Here is a 15,449-nt window from a genome sequence, read left to right as displayed (position 1 = left end):
ATTTACAGTACATGTACCTCTCCATTCTCATTAAAATGAAACTCAACCTAAAGGATACAGTCTTTTATATACAGTCTAATTCTAAAAAACCCTTGCTTTGTATTAAACAATGAACTGCATAATAAATGTATATATGTGCTTTTGTGTTTAATGGTTTCCAAAACAGTTTGAGAGTTGCCACTCAGCATTCTGTTAAGATTGTAAAACGGTGATATTTCTAAAGACATTTACAGTCAGTAGAAGAACAAAATTAAAGCAAAGGAAATACACAAAAGACGATTGTTATATACAAGCATTTCCAATCTGATAATGATGTACTGAATAGGTTTCTATTAAAATTAAAATGGATTAACCAGAAATATATCCGCCAAAATTATTTGTATAAATTTGAAGTTGAAATCAGACAAATGTGTGACCTACGAAGCACCTTCTATACGGTGTGTTCATTCTTTGATGAATATACAATGCAAAGAAATAAAGAGGTAACACCATTAGAACTGTTCAGAAGATAAATTAAAAAAAATACTTATACCGTAAATTAATTAAAATTGGAAATAGACCTTTAAATTTCGTATTTTTAATACCATATTTGCACCACAAATGTTTGCAATTTTACGAGTAAATTGAATTCGTTTATTTGCATAACTGTAATGCATGCTTTGTCAATTTTTTTTCAGTAAAAGAAAGCATCGCTGTTACTTTTAATGCACTAACAACGTCAACGATAAAACCCAATCATATCATTTACATAGTCTAATGGACTAATTTTAACAATGATTGAATAAATTGATTTTTTAAAGGTCATATGAAACGATATCCTGACCAAATTGAATTATATACGGGAATGAGTTCATAAGTGCCTATTTAATAAGACTGACATTATTTTTTGAATATTTTATGCAAGATGTGAGCGCCACAGTCGATCAAAATCATTTAATCGGGAAAGGGAACATTGACTTACGCAGCTTACCTCCCTTGCTTATGACGTCAGTAAGACCCAATGGCCTTATAAAGCTATGTTGTGAATACAAATATCCATGTCATTTTGCAACATTTCAAAAGAAAAAAAAATACTATTTAATATAACAACTTGTATAATTATACAATAATCAACCACGGCATTATTTTTTCTCTCAAGAAATGAAATCGTGTGCGTTTATATTTGATAGCTTGTACATATTCAGTTTAGAGACTGCACGGAGAATGAATGATATTCTTCATAGATCTACATGCAAGTATAATAAATTTAAATATATGCATGTATACATGTTTTATTTCAATCTTTTTAATGAAATTGTCAAATTCAAAAATAACTGATCGGTTTTTCCCATTTGCACGTTCATTTTACAGCGTGTATGTGCGGTGTTTACTCAAAGACCCCTTCTATCTCACTTTCTTCCGCAATTTTTTCTTTCGTTCTTTTATTATTATTGATGCTTGTTCTTAATAAAATCTGTTGACTATCTTCACAACTATATATTTTATCAAACAACCGATTTATCTTACCGATACATTTCTAAATCCTTAAATGCCATATTTCCGCAATCTAATTTAATAAAACGTAATTACACGTGTACACAAAGTATTTTCTAAAGATATTGCTACATGTATATATCAGTAAGTCATAAATTTATTTACAAACTATGTACACAATGCCTTAAACATTTTCATTGGCCTGCCTTATAGCCTACTTATTTATGTGACAAATTAAATCAAATGAATTAAAATGCTTTAATTCCCTTTAAATGTAGCTCAATCATTATACGTATCGAAGTAGAAAATGATGTTTCTATTTCAAAAGGATTAGGATAATTCATTAATCAGCTATTAATGTTGGAGCATTTCTTTCGTTAAATTTTCACTGCAGTACGGGATCTTACTCTGGCGAGAAGCTAATATAAGATTCATTCATTAACGATCAATTAAAACTAAGTCATATGTACCACGAAATCAAATGATCTCATTTGAAAGGAAAAACACGTTCATATATGCAAAAATTACTAAAATCAAATCGAAAAACTACTGTAAAATTACACTGGTTTTGGTGCATTGTTTATATCGATGGGTCTTTGTGACGTCATAAATCCACAAATTCATAAACGATAAGCAGGGAAGAATTTTTTCAGGTGCTAAATTTTCACGGTTAATTCTCAGCAATGCAAAGGCAAAAAAAATCTTACTTCACGTATTTTAACATTTGTTTATACCAAGCTTTATATTTATGAAAGAAAACCATAGTGTTAAAAATCGTTTCCTATGACATTTAAATGGTTTGACAATACGATCATATAAAAAAGACAATAAAATGTATTTATCTTTTTGTCTATTTTTTTGTAATACATGTATATCATTGAAGTGATTCATTTAACATGAATCTTAATTAAAACAATTGGTTTGAAGAAATTTATACTATTACTTCTTCCTTGAATTTTGACGTTTAAGACTTTATTGTCGAAAAATGGAGTTGAAAACCGACACTATTTTGAATGTAGCTGTGTTCACTGTACAACGATGCATTGTTCCAAAAAAATATCGAAACGACTCTTACAATCTTAAAACTAAGATCTTTTTCAATTTTTGAAAAAGATACACCAGATGAAATGTAAGGATTCAATTTTATCATGATCAAGTGTCATAAAAATATAATTCGGCAAAGAAACAGTTTAAAGTAATAAAACATTTTTGTTATGCGTGAAATTTCAACATTTGCAATATCCAGTTATGTTGCAATCATAATAACTTCGTTTCTAGTTCTAATATTATATAAACAATATATTACAAATCTTTTACTCACTTACATCATGATTTACTAGCACAGTAATTATTCTCCCTGATTAAAGACATTGAGTAACACTTTTTAAATAAAGGTAGATCATCTTCGTAAAGAATAATGTTTCAAGTACAAGTTCCATGCTAAAAAATATTATAAATGCCCAATCAAGTTTAACTGTTATGATAAACAACCCTTTTTAGATAATTTCTGTGAACTGCTCAACAGTTCTTTACATCATCTCTGTTGTTTTTCTGCCTTAAGTAAAGCCAGATATTCTACTTTTTACTTAGAGTTTTCGAATTTAGATTTTAATGAGTACAACAAATTGCAGTCATTGTAAAAGATTTTCAAAAATTAAAAAAAAAACATTTTTTGAAAACCACTTCAATTGAAAAAACATTTTAAAAAAGTGATAATTGATCAATATTTGAATAATTAGGTACAGAGTCAAAGGGATACTGCAACTAACTCATAATTATTGACGTACAAATGAGGAAATTAATGAAGTTTGTTAGAAGATTGAATATTAGAAAGTTTTTGTCGAACTGTTTTGCCTTAGTTTTCCATTTCTCGTCCAGGTTAGTTTGACTTTGATCAACTAATTTTAAATCCATGTTACATTCATTTCCAAATTCTTAGATTTTTTCTCAGTGTGGTCAACTGAAGGAGATACTGCATTTTTATTTTCCTCAAGTTGAAATAATCGGGACAATGGGCCTAATTCGGCGTGATAGATACGCAGAACTATCGTTTCTAACACAACACTCAGTCCGCTAAGAAAAATTTAAGAATAGTCACGTACACAATGAATATCGAATTGTTTTTCCGAATCCTTTGGCATTGCATCGCTTAGAATACTGCCAAATACAGCAAATGTTAAATACAAAGCCACTGACATTCCAATTTTTTCTCCCGACTCTATTTGCAACACGAAGCAAAACATATTCATAAAAGACAATGTGATGATTGGAAATATTAAAGTTAATGTGAGAAACAAGGGTCTCCTCCTTAACACAATATTCATCTCCAGCTTCCATGCGTTGTGTTGAACATTTGTAGATATTAGATCCCACTCCTCATTTCCAATGAAATAACGTAAATCAAAACTGGACTTGTTAAGCATTATATCTAAGGAATGGGATTTTTTAGTTGAGGCAAAAAACGTAAAAGTACATATTTGAGTGTCAAAAGGGAACTTCTGAACATTAAACGTACACAAGATGATGCTTTCCATCGCTTCAGAAAGAGAAACATGACCATTGTTGTCGACTTCGACCTCGCTGTTTGTATTTCCAACAGAGCTGTAGGTCAGACATCTTCTGCCAGAGATTTCGTGCATATTGCAGATGGCTGGAATCCACACTTTGTCCGCAGGCAGTCGTAGAAAATTGATACCTGAAAAATCATCCGAATTCCATGTAAGATATTCATCGGTAACTTTTAACCAAATCGCAGTATGTAAAGTTTGTGAGCGAATATCCAACTTTGGTAGAGAGAGAATATGGAGATCGAGACCCACTTGTACTCTTCTGTCATATATCTTGACTGGTTTTCTGTACCTGTTGTAGGCGTGAAATAATGTATTTTGCAGAACAGTTTCTGTATCCATTGTTTCATTTTCATGACCCAAGGATGTTGGCATGATTATTAAAATTATCAGCGCAGTCATACAAGCTAACGGCATCATTTTTACTGTCCTCTCGTCATAGCCCTCTTTATAATGAATTTTGTCATTAAATGGACATTCTATAGAGTCAAAAAATCATAGGGCAAGTCAAACTGACTTTATAAAATCGATAATTATTCTTTTGTTTACGTCCAATTGAATCGTTTTGAAAAGATAGAGGCTTTAGTTGTCCATAAAACCTGATCAATTTATTATGATAATTAATAGGATAGTTAATGTAACTGACATAACAATCGGTTCAAGGATTTTGTTTTATAGATTGTCAGACTTACACGCATTGTTAAAAAAGCGATAGACAACGTGGTGAATATTTTGGGTGTGTAAATCTTTTCTCTTTCAAAAATGCAATGAGTGTTACACTTAAACTTCAAACAACATCAAACTAATGATTTTACTCCATTGCTCATAAAAATGTGTAAACAATGCATGTATATCATCTTAGATTTGCTTAGATTAAGCTAACCAAAAAGTTCAACATTTGTCTGCAAAATGAAAATTGTGCTGATGTTTAATCGTATTCGACTGAATACACGAGAAAAGTTTAACAGTGGTTGTGATGACAAACCCAGATCTAGAAAAAAGCTTTATTTCTATGAAAGATGTTGTCTACTAAGGGTTTTTTGAAAAGCTAAAGATCATATTATGTAAAATTTGTTTTTAACACAAAAAGTATTCATGAAATGAATTGTTATTGCTATAACATTCGATATTTTTACTATATCATTGAATGAGACTCAAACAAAAATGAACATTTAGCAAAACAGAGAAATTCGGACAAATGTAGATTTTGGTTTTCGCTAGGACTTTTTTGGCAGTACAATAATATTAAAAGTTAAGATTTTATTTGTTAGTGAACATAACTTTGCATATTTGCTGTTGATTTTATCACACTTATTCATTTAGATAATCGTTTGGCATGCAAACCAAAAATACTGAAAAATGCTTAAAAACAATAAAGACCTCTATCTTTAAGACCTTAATCATTGACCTCTTATAAATTTTATGCCAGCAGAATAAGGTCAATATAAATAGTTTAATACTATTATTGTTTCAGTATCATCATAATTCACGTTTTTACTAAAATGAATCAAAAATGGATATGGCTGTGAAAACTGATAGAGGAAATTCGGACTGGAATATTTTTTAAGATAGTTAATGAAAACTTAATGCTTTGTATCTATTTAGTGCCACTGCCATTCATAAGCTGTATTTCATTTTTAAAAGAGTCGAACCTTTTGTATTATTTTCACATTTTAGGAAACCTCAATCATAGTGAATTTTTTTTACACAATATATGGTTTTTCATTATCATCAGTGGATTTTTATCCATTCTGAGTAAACGTTATCCTTAAAGTGGATGTTGCTAAGTTATTTTTTGCTTTGATGGGTATCTGTATGTAAAAAAATGGATTATCTAAAATATTTTCAGTATCTTTTATCGTATTCTTTTTGCTTTCTACATATGTGTTAATTTACTGCGAAATTTGTTACATTACTAAATGTTAATTCATGAATACAAACAGCTATGTGGTTCCATACTCGTGTATATAAAATCATTATATTTTTTGATAGGAATATATGTATGACAACTTTAGAGTAATGTACCATGACAATTTGCATTTGCTTAATTTTTCGAAATTACGAGGCATCAAAATAATACCTCACATTCCTACAAAAAATACACCATTGCACTTGTTTATTTTCCCTAACTGTAAAATTATCATATTTGATACTGATGCGATTTATGAGTCATATTAAAAAAACAAATGAAGCCTCTATTTTAGGTCTGTAAACCGTAATATAAATAAATAAATAAGTAAATAATGGACGAAAACACTCGAACTCACCATCTCCGGCTGGAAGCGCGCTCTTGGCTCAGTTTTAAATATTTTCAAGTAGAATCATTTTTTAAACACACAGCTAATTATATTGATATAAGATCGTTGAAAAATCCAGGAAAACGTCAAATATATTTAGTTTAATTAATATATGTCACTAAACTTTATTTTGATAATAGATTTTGTAAGATTTTGTAAGATAGATTTTTGTAAGGCAAAAGAAGGTAACATTTTTATTTAATACTCCGATGACCACGTGCACAAAAAAAAAATTGCCTGACCCTTGAAATATTATCAATGACGACTGTATTCAACTTTTATATCCTGTTTACATAAACATGATTGGCTATCCATTAAAACATATGTATACCATTCAATTTATTCAGCAGTGCACAACATTTTGATCGGGAAAAATGATATTGATTAGAAATAACTTTATCTTCATTTAAAAATATATAAAATTCGGTCATAAATTAATCCGGAATGTTTTGGCCATTTCGTATTAATAAGAGCTGACTTATATATAAACAACAAGAGAGCCTAATTAATTTTAGGTTTTAGATCAAATTTGAATGATTTTGACTTCTTGTATAGAGGGACAAGTTTTGTGATTAAAACGATATGTTTGTAATTTTCATGCAATCGAAATATTGTTTCAATTGGACAAAGATTTCTATGGGGGCGGTGAAAGTTTTAGATGTTCTGCGCTCTGAATCAGCACTATTCAACCTTCCATTCCCGAATACTCACTGCTAGAGTATTAAGTCTGATATCAGAACATAAGCAGTCAATTTTATTTTTATGTAACAGATGACTCGAAATGGATTGTTTTCTTAGGAAAAGCCGTAAACAGCAAATATTCCTCAAATGTGATCGAGATTTCAGCAAGTGTTTGCCTACAAATGGTTGTTCATTCAAACTAATTCGTGAAATACAGGGAGACTTCTAGGGATAAAATTACATCAATTGCTAAGGGGATTACAAAATGAATATCAAAACAGTTTTCGTTATCTTGAATATTATAGTTGTTGTTTTAATTATTTCTTCATTGGCTAATTGTGAAAACAATATCACTATGGACCAAGAATCTGCTCTACAGGAAAGCTTGTTCAAGAATTACAACAGGTATAGAAAACCGGTGAAGGTGTTTTCAAATCGAGTGTCGGTGAATCTCGAGTTGATTATTTTTTCTATACCAAAGTTGGATATAAAATCGCAAACATTACATACTTCTAGTATGTTAGTGGTGTCATGGATTGACGAATATCTTGTATGGAATTCAAGCAAGTTCCGTGAAATTGAGTATTTACGATTACCTGCGGACATCATTTGGGTTCCTAATGTCTGTAATCTTCAAGAAATCACCGACCGAAGATGTTTGACATATGGTTCCGTTACCGATACAAAAAGTGAGGTGATAGTCCACAACTCGGGCCTTGTTTATCTGTCTGAAATGATGAATAGTGTTATTTTATGTACATTTAACGTTATGAATTTTCCTTTTGACATTCAAACCTGTGTTTTCAAGTTTGTTATTACAAGCACTACGCTTTATACAGTAGACCTTGCAGTGAATCAGTCAAATATTAAAACCGATTTCTATATTGGAAACGAGGAATGGGATTTACTTTCAACAGGTGTTTCTGAAAAAGAAAGTATGCTTAATATGTTAATAATCTTAAGAAGAAGACCATTATTTCTTACACTAACTATAATTGTTCCCATTGTTGCCTTGTCTATCATGAACTGTTTTTGCTTTTTGTTGCCTATTAAGTCTGGTGAAAAAATGGGAATGTCTGTTGCATTATTTCTAACCTTTGCCGTTTTTGGAAGCATTCTTAGCGACACAATGCCACCGAACTCAGAACACATTCCATGGTTCATTGTTTACGTGACAACACAGATTGCTCTCAGTAGTTTAAGCGTAATCATGGAAACAATAGTTGTGCATCTGTATCACATGAATACCTGTAGGTCAAAAATGACTGACAACAAAAAAGACGAATTACAGGAAGAAACAGCAGCGAAATGCGATAATTTTGATGTAAGCAACAAAAATTCCAAACTCAACGATGAGACATGGAAAAGTCGAGCCATAAAACTGGATAAAATTTTCATGATTTCAATTGTTACGACGACTGTAACTTCAATTTGCATATTTGTATTAGTTATCGTTAGCTAGATATGATATTTTGTCTATGTAGGAGGAAATTGATGGACATCATAAATTTTAAAAAGAATACTACTTATACATACTTTAAATATTTATTAGAAACCAGCATGCATTTTTTGTATTGAAGTTGGTGTGTAAAACAAATATTTAAGTCGTTTAGGATAAAACTCAAAATTAAGCAGTTTATTATCAAAATTTATTGAAACCTAGAAATTTTTCTATCATTAGAGAGATTGAAATTTAAAACGTGTACGGGTACGCGTACGTGTGTTAAAACTACACGTTTAAGTAATTTATCAGTTGAGATTTCTTAACTTGTAGGATATAAACGTGTATGTAAATCGACGCAGTTTTATGACATGAATTTATTTAGTTAATTCCAAATTGTAAATTTCTTATCAATTTTCATGCAAATGAAGCTTAAAAATCTATGTAATGTATCAGAAGAACACATTCACTCATCAATAAGATTCCATTTGTTGTAAAAAGCTACACATGTTTGTACTTACGTGTAGACGGCACTCTACAAGTTTGAGAACGTGTAGAAACCTTGTCATCACAAAATCTGATGTCGATACCTAGTACACGTGCACGTACCCGTACACGTTTGAACCTTAACTCTCTATAATTATTTCTTAACTTTCGTATAAAATCAAATGGTAATAGGTACATGGATATTAATCTTATTGACATGTTTTGCTCTTAAGGAAAATATTTTGGAATTGAATTTAATCTAATCATTTAGACATGGACATTTTATTTGAAAAGTTACATCACACACTAATGACTTTATTTTTGTTTAGCAGATATACTTACTACAATGCCACGAACGTCCCATATTTTTTGTATTATCTATTTTCTAATCAGTCAAAAGTAAATAAGTAAATCATACTGTTAATCATTATGGTTAACCAAAAATATGAGCGACACAGAAACAGTTGTAGAATTATAAATACTCTAAAAAGTGGGTGGATACTTACGCACATGAGTAGGACTTAATTTTCCAATAATGATTATGATTCACTGACAAAGAATCTGATGCTAGGTTTAATTACTGGTTGTCGAAGATAAATATTAGATTTATGTTTTTCTGGGTTGATTCTTGCGTTAACAGAGATTGAACAGAATTGGGAAGTGAACATTTAAAAATAAGTTTCCACGTGTTCTTTGTCTATTTAGCGTGTCCCTTGCAACTACAGAAATTGTACGTGGTGCATTTTGAATCCATTTATCAGGAACGGAAAAAATGAATATCAGCACATTTATTTTTACTGCTATGTTTTCATGGCCTTATACAACAGTATTGTGTCATGATAATGAAACAGCAGACATTGAATCTATTTTGCAAGAAAAACTGTTTAAAAACTATAACAGATATCGAAAACCAGTTAAGGTATCTTCGAATCGGATATTTGTGAATATTACTTTGTACATTCTCTCTCTATCAAAGCTGGATATCAAGTCTCAAACTTTACATGCTGCCAACTGGTTAACATATTCTTGGACGGACGAGTATCTTACATGGAATTCTACTGTTTTCTCTAATATCGACTACGTAAGATTGCCTGCCGATAAAATATGGATTCCTAGTGTTTGCAACCTTCAGGAAATCTCTGGTAGAAGATGTTTGACATATGACTCGGTGAAAGACTCAAGAAGCGAGGCTGTAATCCATAGCTCTGGACTAGTATATCTGACAGAAACGATGGATAGTATTGTTCTGTGTAAATTTGATGCTTTGCATTTTCCTTTTGACACCCAGACCTGCATTTTTTCGTTTATATCTTCTACCGGTCGATTTCAAAATACATATTTGGTTGTAAACGAATCTAGTTATGAATCACTTCTCTATATTGGAAACGAAGAGTGGGATTTGATTTCGACAAATGTTCAAGGGACATTTGATCTACTTAATATGAAAATTGTATTAAAGAGGAGACCCTTATTTATTGTTTTGACGGTAGTACTGCCAATTGTCGCTTTGTCAATCATGAATGCGTTTTGTTTTCTATTGCCCATTGAAACCGGAGAAAAAATGGGAACTTCTGTGGCTTTATTTCTTACATTTGCTGTTTTCGGAACTATAATCAGTGACACGATGCCCCAAAACGCAGCAAATATTTCGTGGTTTATGGTATATGTGACAACTCAGATACTTTTAAGTGGGCTGACGGTTATCATGGAAACGGTTGCTTTACACCTGTATCATAAATACGCAGGTAGATCAGAAACAATTTACATCGACAAAGTGTGTACATTACATAATGCGAACAACAAAACAAAAGATAAAAGTAAAGAGAAATACGAGTGTGTGATTGCTAAAACAAAGGCAACTGACTCTGAAGAAATGTGGAAAAGTCGGGCAAAGAAATTGGATAGAGTCATGATGATTTTGAATGTTTGTGCAAACATCACTTCTATCTGCATTTGCATGACAATTATTATGAACTAGGTGTGCAAATCAGTATTATATATATTGCCTTTGGTACAAAGTATTATTAAAAGAAAATACTTTGTTGTAGTAATTTATCTAATGATTTTTTATCATTGAATTTTCGTGGTACGGTATAAAATATTTCCAAAAAGTTAGAATATTCTTATTTTATTTGAATAAATTTAAAAAATACCCAATTCACTTATTTGCAAACTAGATTTTCCCTTTTTTGTAAATGTCTGATCTAGTCCTAACATTCAAGGATTAATTTGAAGATAACTTTTCTGGTTTTAAACTACATAATTGAACACTTGGTAACAGATATGATGCTCATCAGCTCTAGAACTGCAAACAATTTTTCTTGAATGTACCTGTTTGAAAAAAAAAACAGTTAAAAGGCGCCCAATTAAAATTATTCGAATCTTCCGGAATCGTATATGCATCATGTTATATATATCTAACTATTTAGAAAGTATAGTAGAAGTAAAATTAAAGCGAGTTAACACCGTTCACAAATATCGAGTAAACACATAGTTCATATTGTCTCTTTTGATATAAACACAATAGGAAAATCTATCAATATCTAACTTTAAAAGTTTCAGTCCCACTTTTGTATTCTATTTAAGGAATGAATTCAATTTTTATTTGTTTTATACGATATAAAATGGTTTGGGGCATTTTCCGCTTTATGAACCGCAAAGCGATTTATAAAAAAGCGTAAACTGTTTAAAACCATTCAAATTATTCAAATATAAGCTTTAAACAAGATAAAAACAAGTTGTAAAACTACTCAGAACACAATAAATGCTAATCCATTATATTTGTTCGTCTCTGATTCATATATTTACTCTGATTTCATTAAGATAAAACGTGCATTAGCACATCATCTGTGCAATGCATTAGCAAATTGAGGGTACTGAAACAATGAATTGAACCATTATCAATGTTGACTCAATATTGGGAGCTATTTATTGCATTCAAGTCGTATCAGTGACGTTTAAAAATACCCTAAAGAATGCAATCATCCCATGATGATTGACGATTTCACACTAATGCTTTCATAGTGTCTCTTATTTACTCATATGTTGTACAAAGCAAATAGTGTGGCGACAGTGCAAATCTATGAGAGGTAACAAAATGGGTTACCGAATAATAGCATTTAAAATTGATGGTTGCTATCGTGAACTTACATGTAATCAATGATGTAATGATATGTGCCTTGAAAATCAGGGGCATAAGAACTCTCCTGCGATAAAATCTGTTAACATGCTACAGTAGATAGATAGATAGATAGATAGATAGATAGATAGATAGATAGATTATGTGACACCCGAATGATAGCATTTAAAATTGATGGTTGCTTTGTGAACTTACGTGCAATCAATAATGTAATACTATGTTCCTTGAAAAAAGGGGGATAAGAACTCTCCTGCCATATACTCTGTTAACAAGCTACTATACAGAATATTTGACGCTCTGGATTTAAAACATTTAATTTGATTGAACTTTACAAGTGGAATCTTGGATAGAATTTAGAGTTACATGTTCTTAATTGACGCATATCGTCAAAGGAATTTGAGAACGTTACCCGACATCATATATCTTTGTAAATGTGCTGATAAAGTTTCGTTTTCAAAAATATCTAAAAGTAGGAATTTTCTTTCAGTTTTAATAAACACTAGTAATCATGCTTTCTTCTCGACAAATACTTATTGACAAGACACACATCGTTGAGCGCAATCAAATAACGCGTCATAAATATAGACTGAGCACGCGACCTTAACGTCTCCGATCCCCAGCAATGTTCTATAACTCTTATCCGAATTTTTTTTCAATTTGTACCATAAATGTGCCTTTTATGTAGACAAATTTATTTTGTCTTGTAGTGTTAATATACCAAACTGTTATTCAACAAACTGCTTGGCTTAGTTGTTTAACAGAGACATTCTTCATAAAGGTAAAGGTGTTCGATCCACCGATGCACCGATACATTTTTTTAGTTTGATCTATAGTAAATGCAATCCATTTTATCCATAGTGGGCAAATTTGCAATAACTTTATAAAATGCATGGATACCGTCAGTAAATTTCTTTTTATTTCACTTCATTTATAAAGTTGGAAGGACAAATAACATTATTTTTTTAAATTATGAAAATATACTTTGAGGCTGAGGATCGGATGAACTTAAACGTAGTGAATGAATAGATAACTGGGTATGACTTTGAACGTGTCAAATGAAATAACATACAAAAACTGATGTTAAGGAAATATTTGCTTTGACCTAAATAATATAGATAAACTTTTTTCTTTATTATAACCCATTGAGAATATTTCAAATCAAAACAAATTAATTACGTATGATTTGACATAAATACTTTTATGTTATCTCTGGTTCACAAACTACGTTTTAAACGGATATTGATCTTAGGTTTTTTTTAAATCAAAAAAAAGACTCATTTTTTTAAATAAAAAAAAATAAAAAATTAGATGTTGAACTCAAAACATCTTCACGAGTCTGCCCGTCTGTGTGTCTGTCCATCCGTCTGTCTGTCTGTCTGTGCTTCTTTGCAATGTCAAACTTGCCAACCTCTTTGGTAGTGAAACGAAATATAACGAATCTATAAAAATGGATTGCCCTGACAACCCTAAGAATGAACTGCCCCAAGGGCATATGAATCAGCAAAGCCTGCAGCTGAGGCAGACTGTTTCAGGAGCTCAAAGGCGACACAGCGAAGAAGCCTTAGCAGAAAAAAGTCTTTGAAAGGTAATAGGAAGAGTAAAGTCTTGGATATGGATTAAAAATAGTTTCACCAGCAGTATTGGTATCTGGGAAATTAATCTGTGAATCAGGTTTAGTAAATCTGCAAAAGATTAAGGCACCTGGTCTCCAATGTTAACAGAAACCCAGTACCGGGAAGTCTACGGTGACAGTTTGTCCATTCTTTAGTTATCCGAAAAGACTCTTATATAACAATGATGGTATTAGATCCCTTACATAGAACCCATACATATATGTTATATATAATACGTACGAATTATTTTGACATTGACGTTAAGGATAACAATCGTAAAAAGTAAAAATTAAAATTAAAATGAATGTGGTAAACTTGAAAAAGTGTTTGTTCACGCTTAAAATGAATAAGGATATTAACAGATCAACTTGAAAAAGATATTTACTGGTAAATTGAACATATGTTAACAAAAACAGTGCACGAGCCTTGTTTATATGACAATGAATTGTGAACCCTGCCTCATGCTTATAACTCTACCACTGGCATTCAATTGATCACCAGATATGCATTCCTAAAGCATTGTTGAAAATAAAAAAAATAAATAAAATTTGAACAAAATTGTGACCATGTCCCTTTATTTTACAATAACGTACAAGACGAAAACTCTTTGATCAGTATATTTGACTAACAAGAGTGTCTGGCAAGCCTGCTGGTATATATAGTTTGCTAATAAATGATATTGGTCACCTAGGTCTTTGCTATGAGGTACTGACAAAACGTTTACTTAAGGTATCCCACTACTCAATGTTGTTGTATAAAGTTTTTCTTGAGAAGTATATCATTGAAATCTGTAGACAAAACATACTTAAAAAATACAAAGATAATGGGGGGTCAGTATCCATCCCTCTGAGTTATGGGCTATTTAATTTGACCTTTTCGCACCTAAAATGCAATTTCATCCTGATTAGAATTTGTTGTCAGTATTTTTGATTAAACGAATTTATATTTCTTCAAATATTGTTTTTAATCATGCACAATGGTCACACCGAATAGAGGGAATACGAAAAAAAAAATTGTACGAAGCTGCATAAATTTTTGTGTGACCTTTTTGCACTTAAAATAGACAATTTCTATAATAGTTACAATTTGATTTGAAATAAAAACTTTTTGAATATCAAGACTTTTATAAGATTAATCCAGTTTGCCTAGATATGTATTCAGTATCATTTTGACATAATATAACATGGGGGTCAGTGATGTCAAATTTTAGATATAGGGCTTCAAAGGTAAAATTCTCGCAAAAAATTTGGCTTAAAAAATTCAGACATGTTCTATATATTTGCATGATTTTATGCTATACGGCTATCACATTTTCAAGATTTGATTTTGTACATGTCACACAGAACCTATAAAATATGTTACAAACCTATCAAATGTTAAAAATGTGAATAATGAATAAACTAATAAAAAGAAAAGTATATTGAAAATTCATAAAATTGCTTGTTTCTGTCATTTTCGTCTAAAAAACCTTCCGCACCAAAAAATAGTTCCCCAAAAAACTTGTTTGTTTCTTCAATTCAAATGGATTTTCTTTATGAATGTTGTGTAATTATGAAATAATAATCTATCTGTGATAATTAAATAAATAAAATCATATTCATTTTAAATATAATGATCATCTGCGCAATGAAATCAAAACATGAGGAGTGAGTTACCTTAAATATAAAAAAAAAGTATTTATTACTTAAATTGAAAAAATACAATAAAAGCTTTGTTTTCTTCGAGATATGCTCTTACTTGTTTGCATTTTCG

At 30.8% G+C, this 15,449-nt stretch overlaps 2 protein-coding genes across 2 annotated transcripts; both read left to right on the top strand.

Moving 5' to 3' along the window:
- The first annotated feature begins 7,240 nt into the window (after positions 1-7,240).
- LOC128163373 (neuronal acetylcholine receptor subunit alpha-7-like) lies at positions 7,241-9,609 on the top strand. Its single transcript, XM_052826952.1, has 2 exons — positions 7,241-8,342; positions 9,586-9,609. The coding sequence occupies exons 1-2, from the start codon at positions 7,284-7,286 to the stop codon at positions 9,607-9,609; spliced, it is 1,083 nt and encodes a 360-aa protein (XP_052682912.1). The 5' UTR covers positions 7,241-7,283.
- On the top strand, positions 9,194-11,029 carry LOC128163718 (neuronal acetylcholine receptor subunit beta-3-like). The gene has a single exon (XM_052827361.1). It carries the CDS (start codon positions 9,718-9,720, stop codon positions 10,921-10,923), a length of 1,206 nt encoding a protein of 401 aa, XP_052683321.1. The 5' UTR covers positions 9,194-9,717; the 3' UTR covers positions 10,924-11,029.
- The last annotated feature ends 4,420 nt before the right edge of the window (positions 11,030-15,449 follow it).

This window comes from Crassostrea angulata, chromosome 9 (genome assembly GCF_025612915.1).
Source record: "Crassostrea angulata isolate pt1a10 chromosome 9, ASM2561291v2, whole genome shotgun sequence".
NCBI lineage: Eukaryota > Metazoa > Mollusca > Bivalvia > Ostreida > Ostreidae > Magallana > Magallana angulata.
Note: the sequence above shows the minus strand (reverse complement) of the source record. Positions and strands in the feature narration are given on the sequence as shown.